Genomic DNA, 21,897 nt, shown 5'->3' with positions numbered 1-21,897 from the left:
AAGTCATTATTATATCTCTTGGGTGGGTGATAACAAGTCTGTTCACTGGGTGGCATTGTCCTTATTAACACCATATGTTATACAGTCAAACTGGACAATTATTAAAACCAGTATTTAAGAGAGCAAAACAAGAACATAAGTGACAAACACTACAGAGAAATGTCATCGTGGACAAGGAACCCAAAAGCGTCCCATTGTTGATGACAAAGTATTTAGACAAGACATAAAATCTCAACACGTTCTTGAATGGTTCAACGGAGAATTCGTAGGTTCATCAGCAAAGACACGGGTGAGTTCTATCAACGCCATATCCCAGAGAACATTGACTGGCATTCACATTAAGGATACGCTGTCAAACCATGAATGTTTGTGAACACACACAAACACACACACGTGTTGATCCAAAAGAGGAGCAAAGCCCAGGCCCAGAGAATACTGTTTATTTTTTTTGTCTAGCACTGCTATCTTTTTTCACGACTGCTAATCAAACACGCCTGGGGCCAGCGGATAGATAAACATAAACACACACACACACACACACACACACACATACACACACACACACACACACACACAGTTTGGCAACATTTCAACTCTTCTCTGTAGTGGTGTGTGGAGAGCAGGGGATGGCTATTTGGCTAGCACGTCAAACACACACAAACACACAGAGATTGATAAAGCTCTAAAATACATTTCTCAGTTTGTTTTTAATGCAAAAAAAAGAGCGATACCCTTTCACCCAAACAAATGATTAGCTAATTAGGTCAATTGAACATTGTTGATACACATGGGAGCAAAGAGCTTCCTTCTTCCCAAAATGTCACACATTTCCTCAAGTTTTAATGCACAGTCAAGACAGATATAAATTACAAATAAACCATGAAAAGCCACTTTTATCAAGAATGATTGAATAAACCACCCCCACCTTCCCCTGTGTCTCTGGCACATGCAAATGTATGAATATGTATTTTTTTTTGTCTCCGATGGGGCTGGTATACACATTCATTTTCAACACGATAGGTGAACGAGTCGCTCCGTTCTCCTCCAACCGTTCCTATTTCGATCTGTGCATTCTCTAACGTTTTTAAAGTGTACAGGTCACTTCCAGTGCAAAACTGTGCAATTTGGTTAGCTAAGGCGCTGGATTCCCCCTCCCCTTTTTTTTAAATAGTCTTTATAATAATAAAAAAAAGGTCCCCAGGATGTCCATCGTCCTCCATGTTGGGAATGTTTCTGTATAGGGCACTCAAAGGCATCGCCTTTGACATTGATAGGTCCACGTTTAAAAAGAGTTAAAAAAAAACATCAGTCCCCCAGTCCCTTCTGTTCTGTGCGTTAGAATTAGAAAAGCTTTGTTCCAATTCTCCCCGTGTTCTCTTTGCGCCGATTTCTACACCCGTGGTGTAGCGCGGCAAGAACACGACGAGACACCGGAATAGGCTCTATGCCCAGCAGCCATATTATCACTTCCTTCACAGGTGTTACCAATGATACTAATGAAGGCTCTGTTCCATTTAGTGTAGCACAGTGGTTCTCAGACTTTTCAATTTCCAGGACCCCCATAACTCTGAGAGTGTCCATTTGGTTCCATTTGTACACTCTCAGAGTTACACACCCATACATAAGGAGCCATTTGGAAACCCCTCAAGGAACCATGAGGGTCCCTGGACCCAAATTTTAGTCCCACTGGTGTAGCAGAGTGTTTCCAGTGAGCCAACATGCACACTATCAGCACCCTGACTCTTTTCTGTTTGACCAGAATGGAACAGAGCCTTCATTAGTATCATTGGTGACACCTGTGAATGTCTTCACAATATGGCTGCTGTGCATAGAGCCTATCCCCGTCCGTCTTTATTTTACGGCTGTATTGCGTGTCAATGGTTATTACCATCATTCATTAGGCTGAATGATGGTTTTAGTCTATTTGACGGAGAGAGTGCGAGAGGAGGGCAACATCCCTGTATGCCCGTCTCTACGCCGCTTGACTACGCCACTGGCTGTATCGTGTGTCGATGGTAATGAGGCTGAGAGAGCTGGGGCATAATCTCCAAAATGTCCCCAGAGAGATGGTGGGCGTGCTCTAGCGTCTGAGGAGATTTATGCCTGGGTACATGACTTTGACACTGTTTGCAACGCTCCTATACGTTTTGCGACAGCAGCCGGACTTTCTTCTTGGTCAGCAGCCAGCTCCTGAGGTCCTTGACTGCCGGAAGTCTGTCGCTGTTTTTACTATAAACGTTCAGGAAAATGCCAAAGAGCACCAGAAGGCCTCCCCAGATGTACCTGATAAGAGAAATATATGAGAGAGAGAGAGAGAGAGAGAGAGAGAGAGAGAGAGAGAGAAAGAGAGAGGAGCAGACACAGGAAACTTTAACCCATGAAGACCTGAAGAAGCATCTGTGTCATTTTTTGATTTGAGCTAAAAAGCATTATTTTACACTTTGGCTATTCAAAAATAGCAGACATACAAGCTCTGCTATTTTTGAAAAATCGAGAACATTGTGCAAATCTTTGAATATATATTCTTTTAAAGCGAACATTTTTAACTCAAATCTTTGCTTCTGGGGGGTCCCTGGAACAAAATATTTTGATGGGGGTCCGCGGCCAAATACATATAATATTGGGGGCCCTTGACATGAAAAAGATTGAGCACCACTGATATAGAAACAAACGTTTTACAGAAAACTAGGAGACATGTAGAATCGGCTTCAGGTCTCGATGGGTTAATGGTTTGTTCAACAGTACTCCACCAGCACACAGAGGCTGGAAAAGAAGGTAACTTGAACAAATACATCATTTTATTTTCACTTTTTTCTGTAAGCTACTACCCTTTGTGTGAATGTGAACAGTACATGTATGAGCATGTGCGCTTGTGAGTGTGCAGCAGAGACTCTGTGTGTGTGTGTGTGTGTGTGTGTGTGTGTGTGTGTGTGTGAGAGATAAGGCAGGAGGAATGAAGAGAGAGGTGGAGAACACGAGGCCCTCTTGACAGCGTGGCGGAGCGAGAGAGAGCGAGTTAGAGGCAGAGAGCAGTAAAGTTCAAGTTCGGTGAAAAACGGACTGAGGCATGGTTTGGACATCGGGGGGGGGACACCAAGGTCAAACACTGTTTCCAAAACAGAAGTGTGCGTGTGGCAGGGCTCACGGAGTGCACTCGTTTTAATAGCCAAAAAAGCAGCAGCCAAAAATAAAAGTGTAGCAAGTCGTAAAGGTGAGGATACTTACTGAAAAGTAAAAGGCTTTGCAAAGAACATGAATGACAGGACGACGGTCATGGCCTTTCTCCCAGTGGTCACTGCAAAGGAACACAGAGGGCAGACAACAGTTAGGAAAGCAGTGCGTTCACGGTTTTAATTTTTGCATCTATGTTAGTGGGATGAACAAAAAGAAAGCAGGAAACCAAAAGATTTTTTTTGATGCCGATATTTTTTCTGTTTGTCCAGCACCTGATTACCAGAGTGGCTCTACGTTGCTCAAATGTTTCTACATTATGGACAATAAGGTTTCTATTCTAGTCTAGTTGCTCCCACCTGTGACTGCAACCAGAGCCCCAAAGAGCTTGATCAATGCCAACACGAAGGACACGCCAAAATAGCCCGTAAGTGAGAAGAAGAACGCATAACCGTATGTCTTCACTGGATGCTGGAATCAGAGAATACACACACACACACACACACACACACACACACACACACACACACACACACAAATTAAACAGTCTGTTACATCCCCTGGATTCTCATTTAGATTAAACCAACAGAAAAAAACGATGAAACTTGGATTATACATAAGATAGTAAGTGTAGTATAATAACATTTAATCATTTTATACTAAATTTATGATGACTCTAAAAGCAACAAAGACTCACTGGCTGACACTGAGCAGGCCCCAGAGAAGCTAAGGTTGTAGAAACAACAAACGTATAATGTATTACATGCTGAAATGAGTCATCACAATTGAACATAGTTCTGCCTGGAATTATCGGACTGAAGGAGTCATCCAAATGCACATGGAAACTTACTGGAAGAACAGCAGAGGGTTACATCAACATTGAGAGCGGAATACAGGAAGCGTGGGCACCTAAACATTGTGGTCACGTCAATGTTAAATTGGCTATTTTTTCATAAACTAATAAAGAATTTGGGCAACTGTTCTGAACTAACGTCAAGTATACATGATATAACGATGCACGGTACATCAGACCCTTCAACTTCTCGTTTACCGTAGGCCCATAATGACTGACTTGTCACAGGTTTTGTAGCCATTTGTAGCAATTGTAGAAATAATTATATAATATTCACATTATTGCCTGAGCGTAAAGCTCTCATTCTATCAGCTGTCCACGTCGCTGACAAACGCGTCTCCTCTCCTCCCATGTCAGCGCAACAAGTGAACACATCGCTATGTTCCACAAATGTGCTCATTCCTGCGCAAAATATCTGATCTTCAAGCATAAAACAGTTGCTGCGTGACAAGCTGTATGCTTGTAGATCCTATCTTTTTCCACGCTTTGCATATGAAAATGTTACTGCATGCATCGTTGTGCCCTGAGAAAACAGTGAGGCATGAATGGGGTTTATAGCCGAGGCTAATTTGCAACCCCAGTCCCTGGTTAGACCTTTCTATATAAATATTTACCTAATAATTTTTTTTTTACAAAAGGACATGCATGAAGCTCTAATCTAAACAAGTATGAAAAGATATTTATATCTGCAAAGTAACTAAAGTTTTCAAATACTTGTAGTGGAGTAAAAGTACAAGATTTGCCTCTGAGCTGTAGTGGAGTAGAAAATGATTACCATTATAATGTAATTATATATATAATTATAATAATAATAATAGAAAGACGTGAAAAACAAGCCCAAAGTCGCTTATAATAAGCAGACATGGCAACATAGACTCGCTGCGCAGCTCGTCTACGGGCCACTCTGCGGGGGGTCTGGAGGTGTCAACTGCTCTTTCCAGGGGGAGAGCGGGGGAGAGCGGTCAATTTAGCCGAAATATAACGGCTGGGATTGTATAAATGGATTGTATAAATGTCAAATGTTAAAGCATGTTCAAATGATTGAGGTGCCCACCATATTTAGGTGGCCACTCTTCCGGTTACCTTGAGGGCTATCTATTGGTATTCTGTTGAGATACACTCACCTCTGAGCAGAAAGCCACAGCTGGGCCCAGACCACCCACACTTGACAGGCCTGCCAGTATGTAGGCGAACCCTATGGAGTAGGAATACAGTACCTGGGACACACAATGACAACACAATTACTACTTTCCCAGCCAAAGCTTGTTAACCACTAGCCACTAACCCTAGCAATCCCTATTCTAGGGAAACGTTCACCAAAAATAACAGATCCACAAGTTCACAATGTGGGTGAAGAGATTTGGTGTAGAGGGGGGGAAAAAGTGTTGACACCTGACAACTTAACACATTGTGTGTCAAAAACGGTCCGGACCGTGTTTCATAATCCAAACGAGGAGTGCCGAAAACGGTCCGGACCGTTTTTGACCCAATTTTATTTTTATACGTGGGGCCCACGTGGGGAGCTCTAACGAAACTTTAGGATCATCCAAGGAGTTTCTGAGAAGGAGAGGCCGGATGTGGATCCATGTCAAAAATCCTTCCGGTCGGCCTTTCCAATGTTAACTCCTTGACTAAAAGCTTAATATCTCCATTTCTTTTTAACGTGGTGGAAGCGAGCCGTTTTTTTTCGATCGGCGATCACTCTGCAATGGAGGATCGCGTTAGAAATATTATTGTTCCAGGCGTTAGTCGGGACCCTCCGCCGTCTCGCACGCACGTTTGTTTACATGCACTTCCGCGTCGCGGCTTCTACAGCACGAAACGTATCAACGTGGATGGAAGAATAGCAGGCACTGAACGTATAATATTTTTAATAAACCTCTGGCACCCGATGTGTTAAGAATTTGTTTTTGGCGCTCGGGTGACGCTGCCCTGAGGCTGGGGGGTTCGAAAATGTCAATAGGAAACAACAGCAGTGATAACACACACATGTGCGTGGGGAAGAAATCAATTGACATGGCGACTAAACTTGGGGGAAAAAAGGTTAAAAAAAAGGAAAATAATAAAATGACGATATACAATATGTCATCCTATTATGAATGGAAAAAATAAGGATTAGTTTACTTTGTAAACTAACTCTACTGTCTGGCTTGGCAGAGTCAAACAGGGCAATTCAAAGTACATTCTGTTGAAGCATTGTGCTGCCTATATGCAGACTTCTATGCTAGTGCTTAAATTTGTGAAGAAAAACAAAAAAAAACTATATACTGTATGTCTGTACCATTTCAGAGTTGGAGCCATTGTGGAGTTTCATGGCTTTCTCTTGCACGTTTCCAATGGCAGCATCGGCACACAGTGCCATGGAGATGAGGATAACACCTGTGTACACACACACACACACACACACCACACACACACACACACACACACACACACACACACACACACACACACACACACACACACACACACACACACACACACACACACAGTGTGGGTATTTGAACACCTGCCACTAACTAGTAACTAATCACAGAATGTCAACATCCAAGGCTTTATCTATACTTTTCTGCGTGCAGTGTCTCGTGCCGGATATAGCAGGTCTACAAGCTTACAACGTGTTGTGAGCTTGTAGATCTGCTCGTTTTGGCACAACACCGGCGCGCAACAAAATGTAACTGTACGTACAGTAGCTTAAATATGGCTGTGTGCAATCCAGCGATGAGTTTGTTCCAGTGAACTGCGCTTAGAACAAACAAGTAATCAAAGTTCGTACTTGGCGGTTTTTGGACAGACAAACCGACCAACTCATACTGGTTGCAGCTACGAATGAGACCCTATGAGACTTATTAAGCTGAAAACGATTGTTTCTACCCTGTCAATGACAAGAAAAAAAGATGTAAAATATTGTAATACATCGATTGACACAACTAAGAACTAAAAAGACGGTGGGGGAAAGCTATGAAAAGAATCTGCATGAATGCCACGGAACACAAAATGAACCACTACTATCAGATACTTCTACAGGTCTGCGGTCAGGCGATTAATTAGACAAGTTTAATGTGTTAAATAGAAAAAATAAACATAACGCGAGTTTCATTTTGATGTGTACAAGCAGTGCTATTTGTTTTTGCAGTGTGGTTTTACAGTGGCCTACCCGTGACGTTGAAGTTGGGGGCTACCGTGCTGTCGGCTAGTGTAAACCAGATGAGTCCCAGACTCATGCAGAGAGCAGCAGAGACGTCAGCCACATTGTAGCGTTTACCTGCAGAATGCACAACACACAAACACACACACAACATTGAATCCCATTTTATCCAACAATAAAATAAAGAAAGAAACGAAAGAGAAGTCCTAGACTTTTCTGCATTATATTGTGTTTAAACACTTAAACCCTATATGGTTGGCCGGAATCACTCAGGAATAACAGGATCGGTTATTTTATGCAAAAGTTTTCCCCACAATATGCTGGGGTTCAAGTGGTTATTAACTCTCTCAGTGCCAAGCCCCGAGATATCACAAGTTTTTTCTGAATGCCCTCAGTGCCAGAACGAGAAATCCCGGTCTGATCTTGAATCCGAAGGGAGCAGTAAAACTGTAGCACAAACGGATACGGAAATAATGGATTTAACGTCATTCCGTTCCCGTCGACTCCATGTTTGTAGTTTTTTTCTTTTCCCTATAACTCCGCTGTGTTTTTTGTTTTTCCAACGGCCTGTACACAGGGGACACATGCTCCGTGTGGAATGTTTTTCAACAAGGCAGCAGTCAGAGACTCTCTTTGGCTGTACACACAATGAATTGATCGATCAATATGGATCTAAACTTTTTATGACCACTTGAAAACCACTATAAACACGAAAATCGCTTGGCACTGGGTTATTAACTTATTGTTGAAATGTGCTATACAAACGAACTCGCCTTGCACAGTGATACGTTTCTGCACTCTTTGTCATTAGGTGAAAAACAATTGGAAATTTTAAAGTTTTCTGTGTGAGGGAGCAAAGGAGAGATGGGAGCAAAGGAGATCATTTTGCAGCCTAGTAGCGTTCTCCAGATCAATGGGAGTACAGTAGGGGTGACACTGGCTTGGGGTTGGTTCAGATCAGTGGGACTGCTAACCACTCATTGTGGATGTGCATGCAGTGATTCCTACCCTATTTATTCAGGAGCGCTGAAGGTGCTAATAATTAGTAACCAAAAAATACATAATTAAAAAAAGAACATAACCCCTGATACAAAGTTCTTCATAAATTTAAATAAGTGTAGACCTACTGTGGTACAAATTATTTTTTTCTTAATGACCTAGTAAACAACCTGTGCTACAATATTAATTCGTATTAAGACAGGGTCAAAAGTGGAACACCAATGTGGATGACACGACCATGTACGTATCGTTAGAGAGCATTGAACACGTTAATAAGGTGCTTCAGTTAGAGTTAAATCTGGTTTCTGAATGGATCATGGAAAATAATGCTTATCTTTGCAGGGTGCTACTATTGAGCAGGTTAAAGAAGTCAAACTGTTGGGTGTCACTATTGACGAAACACTGTCATGGTCCACTCAGATTAATAATACAGTGGTGAGAATGAGCAATGCCATCTATACCTTATCTGCTAACTAACAAAACAATTAGACTAGTCATACAATCTCTAGTGCTGTCAAATCTGGACTACTGTCCTGTTATCTGGTCTAGTGCATCAAAGCAAGAACTTGGTAAAATTCAACTTGCTCAGAACAGAGCGGCAAGACTAGCACTTCACTGCTCTGTTAGGAGTAGTGTGGATGCTATGCATGCCAGGCTGTCATGGAGGAGGGTGGATGAAAGACTGGCATGCAGCCTTATTCTGTTTTTAAAGAATGTGTATTCCTCGCAGAAACCCTTTAGTTTGTTTTTACAGATATTACCTGCATATGAAAGACATGGTTATAATACTAGACAGGCATCAAGTTGTCACTTTACTTTACCTCTGCCCAGGATCAATGCACTTAAGAAAACAGTAATGTACAGAGCCATGGCATACTGGAATGTGCTCCCCCATATTTGACTCTAACAATAAATACATTTGGTTTAAAAAAGAAACTTAAGGAAGCAATAATCAAAAAGGAAATTAGATTAGGTTATTATTTTTGGTATTTTCGGACAGACAAACCTGTTTTGTTTTTAATTTAAATTTGTATTGTTAATATAAATGCTGTTCTCTAAGTTTGTGTTTTTGTTCACCAACATTGATTATGTTGTACTGCATTTTATGATTTGTATTGTGATGATTTTGCCTGGACCACAAACAAACAAACCAACATGTTTTTTATAATTTACATAACAATATTTATTTATACCATTACTATGAGATCATTTTAATTGTATATATATATATATATATATATATATATATATATATATATATATATATATATTTGGACTCAAATGTTTACATTTGAGTCGGTTTTTGAAAGTCTTGACTGCTGATTAAAGGTAGTCAAATACTAAACGTCTGCAGAACTGAAAAGTGAAAAGCATAAAACAAGGAAGGAAAACGTGTGTGTGGTTAGAAAGTCTACGGTGCCTTCTGCCCTGTTCATAGACGATGGGGAAGCATTTCTTAGGTTGGATGCATACAATTAATGTGGAAAGTTGGAGACTTTCCACATTAAAGGTAGGGTAAGTGATTTGCTTTGGTTAAAATAAGTGTTAAATAGCTCTATATTCTGATAGTACTTATTGCTATAGAGTGTTTGTTCAGTATTAGGAGTCTCCTTGTCTCTCCAGCTCTTTATAAAACAGAAAATGCATTTTCGTTTCAGTTTCAGTTTCATTTCCAATTTTATCCAACCAGGACAGAGAACTCAATCACAATACAGATTAAACAAGTGCAATTGGAAGTGATGACACTAACAAATGAGCAGACACAATTGGAACTGGAACACTATACAAATTAAGCTTAAAATGGGTACTTTCTCCTGATTGGCTGAGATTTTGACACCTACCGAAAAATGTATTTTCTGTTTATTAAAGAGCTGGAGAAACAGGGAGACATCTGTTACTGAAAAAACACTCTATATAGCAATGATTACTATCAGAATATAGTATTTTAACCTTTTAACAAAATACTTTTTGTTTTAACCCAAAAATATCACTTACCCTACCTTTAAATAGTCTCAAACATTTAAACTTTCCTGACATTTGGAAACGTAATGATGCAAAAACATTAAATACAATTTACTGTTTAAACAAGAAATGATGACGCAGTCATGTTGATACCAGGTTGCTCTCTCACAGCGTAGCCGCACGGAACCAAATGGACCCGTGGTCCTGTACCCTTTCGCTCGCGGAGTAACAAATCGCTGTTGGAGGCGGTGCTGTGTGAGTGTGTGTGTGCATGAGGAGTCAAGTCAATAGTATGTTTGGTGGCGACGACCACATTTTTTTTTTTATAGTTTGTTTTTCTGGGCTATAATCCTATAGCATGGGGGGATGCCCGTCGTTCAGAGTATGGGGAAGACTCGGTGAAGTCTCCCCATTGGCTTAAAGGATTGAAGGACGGCCCAATGATGAAAAGGTCGCTAGAAAGTGTTTAGAAAGTGTTTAGTAGTTGATCAGTCTCTAGACCAGGCTGCAAGCAACCTGGTAAAAAGAAAGAATCATGATCATGACAACAGAGAAAGAAGAGTGGCTGATGATGGACAGATGCCTGGAGGACGGCATGGCTATGCAGCATCAGGTTGGCCGCGGTCCGCTTTGATTCTAGAGTAGCCTTTGAAGGGCCTCACATCACAACCAAAGCCCCACACCCCTCTGTCCGTCTTCTGCCTCCGCATTCTAAGTAAACGGGGGCCTCACTGCGCCCCCCCTGAGGGACCGAGGTCCACGCATCCATTCTTTGCCATTACAGGAGACGAGGGAGAAAAGGTACAAAACCTGTCAGATGGTGAGGACAGGGAACCCTGAGAAGGCTGGCGTTGAGGATGAAAGAAAAGACGGTACCAAGATGAGACGGCGAAAGAGACATGGAGAGAGATGTTGACTGGGCTTTGACGTCTGGAAACGCGTGGATGGAAAACAAAAAGGTGGTGGTGCATGTTGAGAAGTGGTCACTGCTTCAAAGAATAGGCTCTATGCACAGCAGCCATATTGTGAAGACATTCACAGGTGTTACCAATGATACTAATGAAGGCTCTGTTCCATTCTGGTCAAACAGAGTCAGGGTGCTGATATTGTGCATGTTGGCCCACTGGAAACACTCACCAGTGGGTCTACAGTTGGGGTCCAGGGACCCTCATGGGCTTCCAAATGGCCCCTTACAGGGCCATTTGTACACTCTCAGAGTTATGGGGGTCGTGGAAACCACTGTGCTACACTAAATGGAACAGAGCCTTCATTAGTATCATTGGTAACACCTGTGAAGGAATTGATACTATGGCTGCTGTGCATAGAGCCTATTAGGTGGCTCATAGCACGGCACCGAGTATGAGCTTGCAGATCTGCTATTTTTGAACATTTTTGAAAATGTGTGCACATTTTTAAAGCGAACATATGTAACTCAAATCTTTGCAACAAAATGTTTTGAGATGAGGATCCGCGGCCAAATACATATAATTTTGGGGTCCTTGACATGAACAAGTTTGAGAGCCACTGACATAGAAACATACGTTTTTTTTCAAAAAACTGTTAGGATTTAGAAGACATTTTGTAGAATCGGAACCTCAGGCCTTAATGGGTGAAGAGAATCGATCGGTCACTCAAACCCTAATGTAATTCATTGATCGGGGGTCTATAGTTGCCCCCCTCCTATTCCCCCCCAGGGGTGTCAAACTGGCGGTCCAAGAAAGTTATTCAGGACCAGTTATTATCTTATATATACGTATATATGCAGTCTCTATATAGTGCGCGTGTAGATCTGCTATTTTCACAGAAAGCCTATTTTGAGGCTGCGAGGCGTTGCGAGCTTGTGGATCGTCTATTTTTGGCAAAGAGGCATAGGTGTAGAGGGAAACAAAGCAGACCAAGGAAATCATTTAAAAAAAAATCTGAAACACAATTTTATACGATATATAGAGGGGGTCCCTGCTTCATCTCTCTCTCAGCTAGGGGGTCCTTGGCCTGAAAACGTTGAAGACCCCTGGAATAGACACTAGGGTTCATGAGTGAACGAGCGGACGACTGACCTTGGATGAACACTCCTCCGATCATGACAGGGATGAGTTTACAGCACTTGAAGATGACCTGCGTTGGGTAATTCAAGTATCCCAAGGATGTATTGGACAGCCCCATGCTGCCCACTGTTAAAAAAGCTATGATCATATACGTCTTTCCAGGTATCCTGCAAAAAAAAAAAGAGAAAGAAATCAAGCTATTGACCTAAGTTATATTGCTATAATCTAATACATGAGACCAGTTGGTGGAAAAAGTACTCAAATGTTTTACTTAAGTAAAAGTATCGATACTGCAATGTAGAAGTTACTCTGTTACGAGTAAAAGTCCGGAATTAAAAATGTACTTGAGTAAAAGTACAAAAGTATCGGTATCAAAAGTAAAAGTACAAAAAATGTTTGAAAATAGCAGATCTACAAGCTCACAACGAGTCGCGATGCGACGCGTTGTGAGCTTGTAGATCTGCTATTTTCAAATAGCCTAATGTATAAAATAAAGGCTAAAGTGGTTAATGTATGTTTTATGATGTATTCATTTATATCTGCAAAGTAACTAGTAACTAAAGTTTTCAAATTATTATAGTGGAGTAAAAGTACAATATTTGCCTCCGAGACGTAGTGGCGTAGAGGTACAAGTAATAGACAATTGGAAATACTCCAGTAAAGCAAAAGTACCTCAAAATTGTACTTAAGTAGAATGCTTGAGTAAATGTACTTCGTTACTTTACACCACCGCACACACTTATTATTGATTCTTAAATTCAAACAATGTCAACAAACAATGAATGCTCAAACCCATAACAAGCTCTATTGCATCTTTATCTATGCTCAATGGTTTCACCAAATCATTTATGGTAAGTGTGGTGTTAGAACAACTGTGCTGAATCAACATCCCCTGGGTGAACAGAGGCTGCGTGAATAACAGGAAGGACAGTCAATGACAGAGGGGACATTGGACCGTTTTTTTATGAACAGTATACCTCCTTCGTTTGTCCTGCGTGAGCTGCAGTTCCACGAGGCCAAACACAGAGTAGAAGCCAAACTGCACTAAGGTGAGGTACCACCCGAAAGGCTTGAAACCTTCCAGAGAAAATATCAGCTCCTTTAGAATCCAAAAACAAACACAGAGTCACAGATAAATACACATGCATCTTGGTATTTGCTTGCCAACTCATGGAATACAACAATCCCTGCTTCAAAATAAGAGTTGTTAACACAGTAAACCAACATTTATTCAGACATAGTTGACTAGGATGTTGCAGATTTCTTTACAGAGACACAGACAAGCACACTGCCAGACCTAATATACTAGGGGTGGGCAACTTTGATGATGGAGAGGGCCACTATATTTCACACACTTTTTTTGTAAATGAATGCCGTACTTCGCCATTCTTTGTCACACAAAAGTAGCAAAAATAGCCGATCTACAAGCTCAAAGCGCGTCACGTTTTGAGCTTGTAGATCTGCTATTTTTGAATTGGAATCCTGTTTTTCTTTTTGCTATTTTTGAATTGGAATCCTAAATTGTATTTAATTTCAAATGCATTAGTTATACTTATGTTAACTTCATGAACTTAAATACAAATACATTGGACATAAAAAAGACTATCATTTTTATACTAGTTATTAAGCTACTAATATAGCCTGAAGTAATTAAAGCGGGTCATGTTTGCATGTTTGAAATTGTAACAGCTGAAATCAATAATATATCAGTATTCCGATATGAACCTGCGGGCCGCATTAAGTGAAGGTGGGGGCCGCATGTGGCCCCCAGGCCGCCAGTTGCCCATGTATGTAATATACCTACCTACCCATCTGCCTGAATGGCAGATAGGTAAAGATTTCTTAGTTTAAGCCGGGTAGGAGTGCCCGATCTATGTTTTGTTGTACAGCGGTCTCGCACACCAAACATAGCAGATTTACAAGCTCAAATCTGTAACGTGTTGTGAGCTTGTACATCTTAAATGGATAGTTCACCCCAAAAAATACTTTTTTTCCTATCGATTAGTCACCCCATGGAGACCTGAATTCATGGATATTTTTAAGTTTGTGTCGCATTCCTACGCAATAATTTGATGACCAGTGGACCGGTAGGCAGTGGTTCCGGTAGGAGACACAAAGGACACTGTGTCTCCTACCGGAACCACTGTCGGTCATCAAACATTTTTAACTCAAATCTTTGCTTCTGGGGGGGGGGGGGGGTCCCTGGAACAAAATACTTTGAGATGGGGGTCCGCGGCCAAATACATATCATTATGGGGGTCCTTGACATGAAAAAGGTTGAGAACCACTGATATAGCAACATAAGTTTTTTCAAAAAAACTATTAGGATTTAGAGGACATTTTGTAGAATCAGAACCTCAGGCCTTAATGGGGACGAAGTGACGAAGCAGCACACCTGTCAGACTCCCCCCAGCGTTAAAAACCCGTACCTGCAAGTATCCATAGAAGAGGTAAAAGACGAACACTCCGGCCACGCAGATGCAGAACTGCGTCGCCGTGCTGAAGCTGCTCAGGCTGATGCCCAGGACCCTCAGCTCCTCCGCCGACTTGATGTGTGGGGACATCGTCACCTCTGCCGCCGACGGCATGGAGATGGAGATGTGTTTCCGGGCGCTGTTGTAGCCCATTAGGCCAAACTTGCTCATTGTTTCTTTGGCAGCCGTGGGCTATGTGTGGAAGAGAGAGAGAGAGAGAGAGAGAGTGAGGAAAAAAACACTGATGAAGACTTGACCGGACCTTCAGAGCGTCCCAGTGGTGTAAAGTAATAAAGTATGTTTATTCAAGTACTGTACTTAAGTACAATTCGGGGGTACTTATACTTTGCCGGAGTATTTCCAATTTTCTATAATTTTACTTCTACTACGCGACATCTCAGAGGCAAACATTGTACTTTTACTCCACTACAATTATTTGACAGCTTTAGTTACTTTGTAGATTTTGATCATTACTACAAAACAGACATTACCCACTTCAGCCCTATATACATTTCAGCCATTTGAAAATAGCAGATCTACAAGCTCACAATTGTGAGCTTGTAGATCTGCTATTTTCAAATGATTTTTATTCATTTGAAATTGTGAAATGGGACATTCTGCATAATGAGTACTATATACTTTTGGTACTTTAAGTACATTTTTTATTCCAATACTTTTGTACTTTTACTCAAGCACATTTTGAATACCAGACTTTTACTTGTATTTCTACATTGCAGTATTGTGATACTTTTACTTCAGTAAGAAATGTGAGCACTTCTTCCACCACTGACAGCATCCCTTGAGTGTCAGCAATTCGTTTTTTAGAGACACCTTCTTGAGACACCGTGTTGTGATTTGGCACTTGAATTGAAAATTGCAGTATTTTTATTTAATTTTAAAAAGGAGTAGTTCACCCAAAAAATTACTTATTTTCTATCAATTACACACCCCATGAGATTTTGTTTTTGTTTTATCGCATTCCTATAAGCCAATAATTTGATACACGGCGGTCTCTTTGGTAGCAGACACATTGAGTCTCCTTTGTGTCTCCTACCGGATATATTAGCATCTTTATTATCATCAAATTATTGGTTTAAGAATGTGACAAAAACAAAAAACATCTCCATGAATTCAATGCTTCATGGGATGTGTAATTGATAAGAGTGTTCTGGGTGAACTACTCCTTTAAGGATGCAACTCACAATGAAATTCAAATATTAACAAAGTATGAATTAAAGTTGAAGTTAAAGCTGCTTGTCTCTCAATGTCCACTTTTAAAGAACGTCCAGCAGACATAGCATCACAGATTAAGACAACGTGACCACTTAGATCCATGGGGCAGATTAGGATAGCTTAGTATTTGCAGGAGACAAATCTCAGTGTTTTTTACCGACCAAAAACATTGATCAGCTTATTTGTGTGATAATCTGGTTGACTAATTAGTCGTCTCTCTTTTTTGTCTAGCTTTGTTGCTGTTATATGTTACAGTTTGTGTTGCAATTCGCTTGTTTTGGTTTCAAAATATTTGTATAACTAATGCAATGTGACTATTATTTATTTATGTGAATGTGATGCTATAATACTGCAACACAACTGACAATTAAACAAAAGAAAACACAGACAGGGTACCAGTGTGATAGCTTAACAATAAACATGCTAAATTGCTCCTCAATTATCTACTGTATGCAATCATTATCAGTGGTAAAAGTACTCTCATTCTTCACTTGAGTAAAAGTATCAATACTGCAAGTCCGGAATTCAAAATGTACTTATGAAAGTACAAAAGTATTGGTATCAAAATGTATTTAAAGTACCAAAAGTACAAAGTACAAAGTACTAGTACTCAATATGCAGAATGTCCCATTTCACAAGTTTTCAAATGTATACAATTATTTCTGAAAATAGCAGATCTACAATGCTGTGTCGTGATGTAATGCATTGTGAGCTTGTAGATCTGCTATTTTCAAATGGTCAAAATGTATAGGACTGAAGTGGTTAATGTATGTTTTGTAATAATAATCAAAATCTACAAAGTAACTAGTAACTAAAGTTTATAAATAATCGTAGTGGAGTAATGTAACATTTGCCTCTGAGATCTAGTGGAGTAGAAGAAAAAGTATTGAACATTGGGAATACTCCAGTTAAGTAAAAATACCTCAAAATCACACATACATGTACTTAGTTACTTTACACCACTGATTTTTACCAATCACAAACAGTGATCAGACAGACCAGACTAGTGTAATAGCTTAACATTACCTTGGTAATAAACATATTTAATTATACTTCCTCAAAGCCAGGTCCATGCATTCACTGATTCCAGTGGTGGAAAGTAACTAAGTACATTTACTTAAGTACTGTACTTAAGGACAATTTTGAGGTATTTGTACTTTCCTTGAGTATTTCTAATTTCCAATACTTTTACTTCTACTCCACTATATCTCAGAGGCAAATATTGTACTTTCACTCCACTACAATTACTTGAAAACTTTTAGTTACTAGTTACTTTTCAGATAGAAATTATGATATAATGAAACATAGCATTAACCACTTTAAACCTATTTTATACATAGGCTATTTTCAAACATTTAGCACTTTTACTTTTGGTATTTTAAGTACATTTTGATGCCAATACTTTTGTACTTTTACTCAAGTACATATTTTAATTCTGGACTTTTTACTTGTAACAGAGTATTTTTACATTGCAGTATTTGGTACTTTTACTTAAGTAAATAATTTGAGTACTTTTTTTCCACCACTGATCCATTCACTGATTCACACTTTAAGTTAGCCATGTTAGCTCAGTAATGCTAACCTGCAGCAACACCTCCCTCTCCTCCTCCCCGGTTGGTTCCTTAGCTTTTAGGAGATCCTTTCCCTCTCTTTCTTCAGAGGTGAAGGAACATGTCTGGGGGGGGGGGTCACAGCCTCAGCTTGGTCGCGATCGGGACGTTTTCATGTTTCATATCGATCCGATCGATGATGGTGATCACTGGTGTTAGCTTGAATGCTAGCTACCAGGCTAAACTGGAAGCTGCCTGCACTATCAGTGTTGCCAGGTTTTGAGATAGAACTAAGCAACCAGGGTCTGTGAAAACAGGCTATAGGCCACACGAGCACTTTAAACCTCCACTTTTAATCTATTTAATCTATGATCTACAACAGTGGTTCTCAAACTTTTTCATGTCAAGGACCCCCAAATTGACACTTATTTGAAAAGGTATGCCAGACCCCATAAGAGAAGATTTTTATGTCTCTAGCAGTGATTCTCAACCATTTTAATTTCAAGGACCCCCATTTTTGACATGCATTAGGGCTACGGACCCCCATTTAATGACATTTATACCTCTGGGACCCCAATTTATATTGTAAAATTCAATGTTAATTTAACTCTGAGAGTGTACAAATGGAACCAAATGATTTGGTTCCATGTGTACACTCTCAGAGTTACAGACCCATAAGGGTCCATTTGGTTCCATTTGTACTCTCTCAGAGTTACAGACCCAACAGGGTCCATTTGGTTCCTATCCATCAATTAGCTGGGGACCTCCTGGAACTCCCTCAAGTACCCCTGGGGGTCCCCGGACCCCACTTTGAGAACCAACGCACTAGGCCACAGGAGCACTTTAAACCTCCACTTTAATCTATTTAATCTATGATCTACAAGCTCACAACGCGTCAATGTGAGCTTATAGATCTGCTATTTACAAAAGAATCTTGAGGGGAAAAAAGTGCAAAATATCGATTTTTCTGGGGGAAACATTTTAGCAACACAAATCTTGTGGGGGCCCTGACACAAAACATTTTGCAGATGGGGGTCCGCAGATAAAATTCATATTAATTTGGGGTTCCTTGACATATTTTTAGAACCACTGGTTTAGACTGGTTTAGATTAGTTAACAAGCTGAAATAAGCAACTACACTTCAGAAACAAGCCCAAAAAACTAACCAATATTTACAAGCAACTCTACAGAAAAACAACCCAAATGTCGCTTATAATAAGCGGACATGGCAACGCTGCTCCTGCAGTGTGTGGGCAACGGCCAACAACTTCCGGTCTGCTGTCAACTTTGATCTGCTCGCCCATTGGTCAAGCCGAGGCCGTCAGTCAGTCAGCTGACCCAACCAGACCAGATCTACAAGCCCAACGGGAACTAATGAATAATGCGAAGCACGTGTGTGTGTGTGTGTGTGTGTGTGTGTGTGTGTGTGTGTGTGACTTGGCAAGGAGACAAACAACTTCAGAGTTTACAGTAACAGCTACATGATGATGAGGTAGGCTTTGTTGTGTTTAGTCCTGAACTAATAGACAACAATAGACAGCAGCCACAGTATGAAGACATTCACAGGTGTTACCAATGATACTAATGAAGGCTCTGTTGTTCCATTCTGGTCAAACAGAGTCAGGGTGCTGATATTGTGCATGTTGGCCCAAACACTCTGTTACACCAGTGGGTCTAGTTGGGGTCCAGGGACCCTCATGGGCTTCCAAATGCCCCCCTTACAGGTGTGTAACTCTGGGGGGTCGTGGAAACCACTGTGCTACAGAGCCTTCATTAGTATTATTGGTAACACCTGTGAAGGAAGTGATATGGCTGCTGTGCATTGAGCCTATACTGTATAGACAGCAATTATACTTATATGAGTCCAGTGGTGGAAAAAGTACTAATTTTTTAAGTAAGTATCAATACAGCAATGTAGAAATACTCTGTTACTAGTAAAAGTCCGGAATTAAACATTTACTTGAGTAAAAGTACAAAATTATTGGCAGCAAAATGTAGTAAAAGCGCCAAAAGTAAAAAGTACTCATTATGCAGAGTGACCCATTTCACAAGTTTTCAAATGCATATAAAATGTCAAAAACATTATTTTGAAAATAGCAGATCTACAAGCTCACAATAAAATCTACAACGTAACTAGTAACTAAAGTTTTCAAATAATTGTAGTGGAGTAAAAGTACAATATTTGCCTCTTGAGATGTAGTGGAGCACAAGTTAAAATACAGAAAATTGGAAATACTCCAGTAAAGTAAAAATACCTCACAATTCTACTCAAGTACAGTACTTGAGTAAATGCACTTAGTTACTTTCCACCACTGGCAATTATATACTTACCATCGATACATTATTATCATAAAACAAAACACTGAAGCCACCAGGCTGCAAAACAGGTACAGTATACCACAGTATACCTTTGAAGGGTCCATCTTCTCCACTAAGTTCACAGGTGCTTTATTCTTGGGTCTTCTCTCTTATCTCTCTTCTCTAGTGAAACACCAGACCTGTCATGTCATCCTCCACACTCTGGGGAGACCGGTTTATCTGCATTTTTAAAAAGCCTATTTCAATGGCAGGTGAACTTTTACATAATGTGTATGACACTGTAGTTCATGCACTGTAGGCTACTTTTGTCTTGAGTTATTCTCTGCAGGAATGTATATATCAGTGGTTCTCAAACCTTTTCATGTCAAGGACCCCCAACTTGACACTTATTAGCCCGCGGACCCCCATTCGAAAAGATAAGCCAGGGACCCCCATAAGAGAAGATTTTTACGGCTCTATAGCAGTGATTCTCAACCATTTTAATTTCAAGGATCCCCAGTTTGACATGCTTTAGGGCTACGGACCCCCATTTAATGGCATTTCTATCTCTGGGACCCCAATTTATATTGTAAAATCAATGTTAATTTAACTCTGAGAGTGTACAAATGGAACCAAATGGACCCGTTAGCGGTCATTTGGTTCCTATCCATCATTTAGCTGGGGACCCCCTGGAACCCCCTCAAGTACCCCTTGGGGTCCCCGGACCCCACTTTGAGAACCAATGTACTAGGAAAGATAAAAAATAAAAACGTAAAAATTAGCCATGAGTCATGAGCCTATATTTGGGAGACACTGCCTTGATTTCCCCCCCTTTTTTCTTCTCACCCACTCACCCCCCCCCCCCCTCTCTCTCTCTCTCTGTGCTACTCTTCCTGTCTCTATCCCTGTCTCCCTCTCTCCCGACAGTTCACACGTGAAATTCTCTTCTTGTATCCTTCCCTCCTTCCTTACCCCCTCCATTGTTCCTTGCTGTTTCTACTGTCCAATTTCACCCCCCTTTTTTCTCCTTCATCAGTCATGACATTAGTCCCTGTCTCAATTTCTCTGTGTTTATCTCTCTCACTCTCTCTCTTTTACTACACCCCCCCCCACCCCCCCCACCCTCCTTCTCTCTCTGTCTTTCCATACCACTCCCTTCCATTCTTTTACACCCCCCCCCCTCTCCCTCTCCCTCTCTCTTTCCTTTCCCCAGCCAGAGGTTAATACACTCCAAGATGGCATTATTTCCTTCCCTGGCCCTACCGACAATATAAAAATTCAGAGTGGACAGCTCAATCCCTCTTCCATCTCCAGATTTGATTGTAATGGTATTGCCTCCTTGTCCCTGGGAGGCCCCCTGGCCGCCTCGCACACAGCCCTGGCCTTTATGACACTAAATGGCCGGGCTACAATTTTTCCATCTATTCAAAAAAAATTCTGTTAATAACTCATTTGGAATGAGACGTCTCTCTGCACTCCCTGGGCCGAAGTGTGGCCACACTCTGCACACGGGGGTCACCGCACCACCACGACCACACCGCACAATACCATGTGGGGGTCTGTCTGGATCACGAGTGTTAAGGTTTAATTAATCTCTCTGAATTTACCGCCCCCTCCTTCTCACCCCCATTCCCCCTGTACTCCAATTGACAGTCCCAAAGAGACACAATGTCATATTTACAACCTGGCATTGGGAGAAAAGTATTCAGCAAAAAAGCACAGTGGTCTGGTACAGGCCTGACCACGTTCCCCCTCTCTCTCCCTCTCTCTCTCCCTCTCTCTCTCTCTCTCTCTCTCTCCCCCCTGTCCAACTTTACAAGTGTACCCATTCATCAAGTGTGATGGATTTATGTAATAAAACCCATTTCCTTTCCTTCCCCATACGATCCTATTAAATAATAAAATAATTATTTATTGATTATTCAAAAAGTTACATATGTGGGGGTAATGGCTTTGTACCAGACCACTGGACCTGCAATAAATAAAGCAGAGAGAGAGAGAGAGGGAATAGAGAGAGAGAAAGAGGGAGGGAGACCTAGAGAGAGAGAGAGAGAGAGAGTGAGAGAGAGGAGAGTGGGAGATATGAAGGGCAATGAAACGACTTCTGAACCAGTCAAATCTGGATCCAATGTGGCCTCTGTTGCAGCATGGATCAGGGAGGACA

General features: G+C 40.9%; 1 protein-coding gene across 1 annotated transcript; it reads right to left on the bottom strand.

Annotated features, from left to right (window-relative positions):
• Nucleotides 1-320: 320 nt before the first annotated feature.
• Nucleotides 321-17,679, bottom strand: slc35b3 (solute carrier family 35 member B3). The gene is made up of 11 exons (XM_084048492.1): nucleotides 17,468-17,679; nucleotides 14,608-14,844; nucleotides 13,156-13,277; nucleotides 12,191-12,345; nucleotides 7,182-7,289; nucleotides 6,306-6,403; nucleotides 5,149-5,241; nucleotides 3,531-3,642; nucleotides 3,226-3,295; nucleotides 536-2,283; nucleotides 321-494 (listed from the first exon to the last, which is right to left on the bottom strand). The coding sequence occupies exons 2-10, from the start codon at nucleotides 14,821-14,823 to the stop codon at nucleotides 2,139-2,141; spliced, it is 1,119 nt and encodes a 372-aa protein (XP_083904618.1). The 5' UTR covers nucleotides 14,824-14,844; nucleotides 17,468-17,679; the 3' UTR covers nucleotides 321-494; nucleotides 536-2,138.
• Between the last annotated feature and the right edge of the window lie 4,218 nt (nucleotides 17,680-21,897).

The sequence above is a fragment of the Gymnoscopelus microlampas genome, assembly GCF_963454915.1.
Source record: "Gymnoscopelus microlampas genome assembly, chromosome: 22".
Taxonomy (NCBI): Eukaryota; Metazoa; Chordata; class Actinopteri; order Myctophiformes; family Myctophidae; genus Gymnoscopelus; species Gymnoscopelus microlampas.
Note: the sequence above shows the minus strand (reverse complement) of the source record. Positions and strands in the feature narration are given on the sequence as shown.

Coding starts and splice junctions, on each gene's coding strand:
- slc35b3 (XM_084048492.1), bottom strand. CDS start 14,823: ATGAGCAAGTTTGGCCTAATGGGCTACAACAGCGCCCGGAAACACATC. Junction 7,290..12,190: donor CGGAGGAGTGTTCATCCAAG/GTCAGTCGTCCG, acceptor TGCATTCTGCAG/GTAAACGCTACAATGTGGCT. Junction 3,643..5,148: donor CTGTGGCTTTCTGCTCAGAG/GTGAGTGTATCT, acceptor CTCTGATTCCAG/CATCCAGTGAAGACATACGG.